Source organism: Arachis ipaensis, chromosome B01 (genome assembly GCF_000816755.2).
Source record: "Arachis ipaensis cultivar K30076 chromosome B01, Araip1.1, whole genome shotgun sequence".
NCBI classification, from domain to species: Eukaryota; Viridiplantae; Streptophyta; class Magnoliopsida; order Fabales; family Fabaceae; genus Arachis; species Arachis ipaensis.
This window is the reverse complement of record NC_029785.2, coordinates 49729447-49730778: the sequence shown is the minus strand read 5'-3', so window position 1 is coordinate 49730778 and position 1332 is coordinate 49729447. Positions and strand designations below refer to the sequence as shown.

At 31.5% G+C, this 1332-nt stretch overlaps 1 protein-coding gene across 1 annotated transcript in view; it reads right to left on the bottom strand.

Moving 5' to 3' along the window:
* LOC107606566 (acid beta-fructofuranosidase-like) overlaps positions 1 to 1326 on the bottom strand; it is a 5568-nt gene extending 4242 nt beyond the window's left edge. The window contains exons 1-2 of the mRNA XM_021121198.1: positions 1043 to 1326; positions 101 to 109 (exon numbers count right to left, since the gene is read on the bottom strand). Coding sequence (XP_020976857.1) covers positions 101 to 109; positions 1043 to 1100 — 67 coding nt within the window. The 5' untranslated portion in view covers positions 1101 to 1326. The remainder of the gene's footprint in view (positions 1 to 100; positions 110 to 1042) is intronic.

Below are 1332 nucleotides of genomic sequence, written 5' to 3'. Positions count from 1 at the left end.
TATTAATTATTTCAATATATTTTTCTTAAAGCGTACTTTTTTTTTTTAGTTATTATAAGTATATATTCTAAACAATAAAATGGGATAAAAATCCTCTTACCATTAGGATCTGACGAGAGCCAAGCACGTTTTCCACACCATCAGAGCAAACCAGAGAAGCCAGACAAAAATAAGGGACGGAAAATGTTAGGTTGAGATAAGAAAGTCTAGAATAAGAGTGCTTTATAATTTGAATTTGAATGATAAGAAATAATTTTCATTGTAATATACAGTAATAAAATATATTGCACCTGAACATATATTAGAATAGCCGTCTATTTGGTAATTATTTCTAGTATTTTTAGAGTGATTTCGTATTAATAAGGAATGAAAAGATCGGAGACTTAATGAATAGCTAATAAGTATCTACCTATTTCACAAAATGTGAGTATACTCAATACTTATTTCATTACAATACAATTTGCATTCAAATAATTTTTCTTTTAATTTTTAATAAATAATTTTTCTTTTAATAAAAATTCCTAAATTCAAATTTTGAAAGAACAAAAACATATTTTTTTTATATAAAGAAACGTGTACCAATCCCTCCTATTCAATATTATAGTTGATTATGTTTGATATTATCATCACTCAACATTTGAATTTAGCTTGTGTTTAAACATGAAAGATATATAATTGCACGTAGGTTTGCCTCTGTTCCATCTCCATGGAACGCAGAAGACCGAGCAAACAAATAAACAGAAAAAAAAAAGTCTTCATTTTAATTTTTCTTTTTAAATTGACTGAACATTTTTGTTTAAGAAAACAAAAATATTACGCTAACAGAAAAAATTAACCATCAAATCAAATCATTATATATTTATGTATGAATATATGAACCGCTTAATTTATTTTTAATATATATTTTATATAAATAATTAATTTAGTGATTGATATTTGGTATACATATATCAGGGCATTAAGAAAAACATATATATGCTCTATCTATTGATTAATTAATTAACAAGTAGGAAGGAGAAGAAGAAGAAAGAGGAGGCATTACCGTTCATCCAGTTCTTATCGGGCTGGAAGTGGAAGGCAGTCCTCTGCCACGAGAGCATGGTGTTGCTCCAGCCAGGGAATGGCTTTGCTCCCAAATGCCTATTGGTCTTCTCCGATACACCGGCCGACACCCCTCGCGAAAGAACCGGCCGTCCATGCGTTGTTCCTTGAACCGCACAATACAAGGGCTCCCCACTATATGCATTGTGAAATCCAATCAATGCCGCTAACGAAATCAGCACCAAGAACCCGCACACTGCCCCAATCACAACCCTTCTGCTCGGTTGCCGA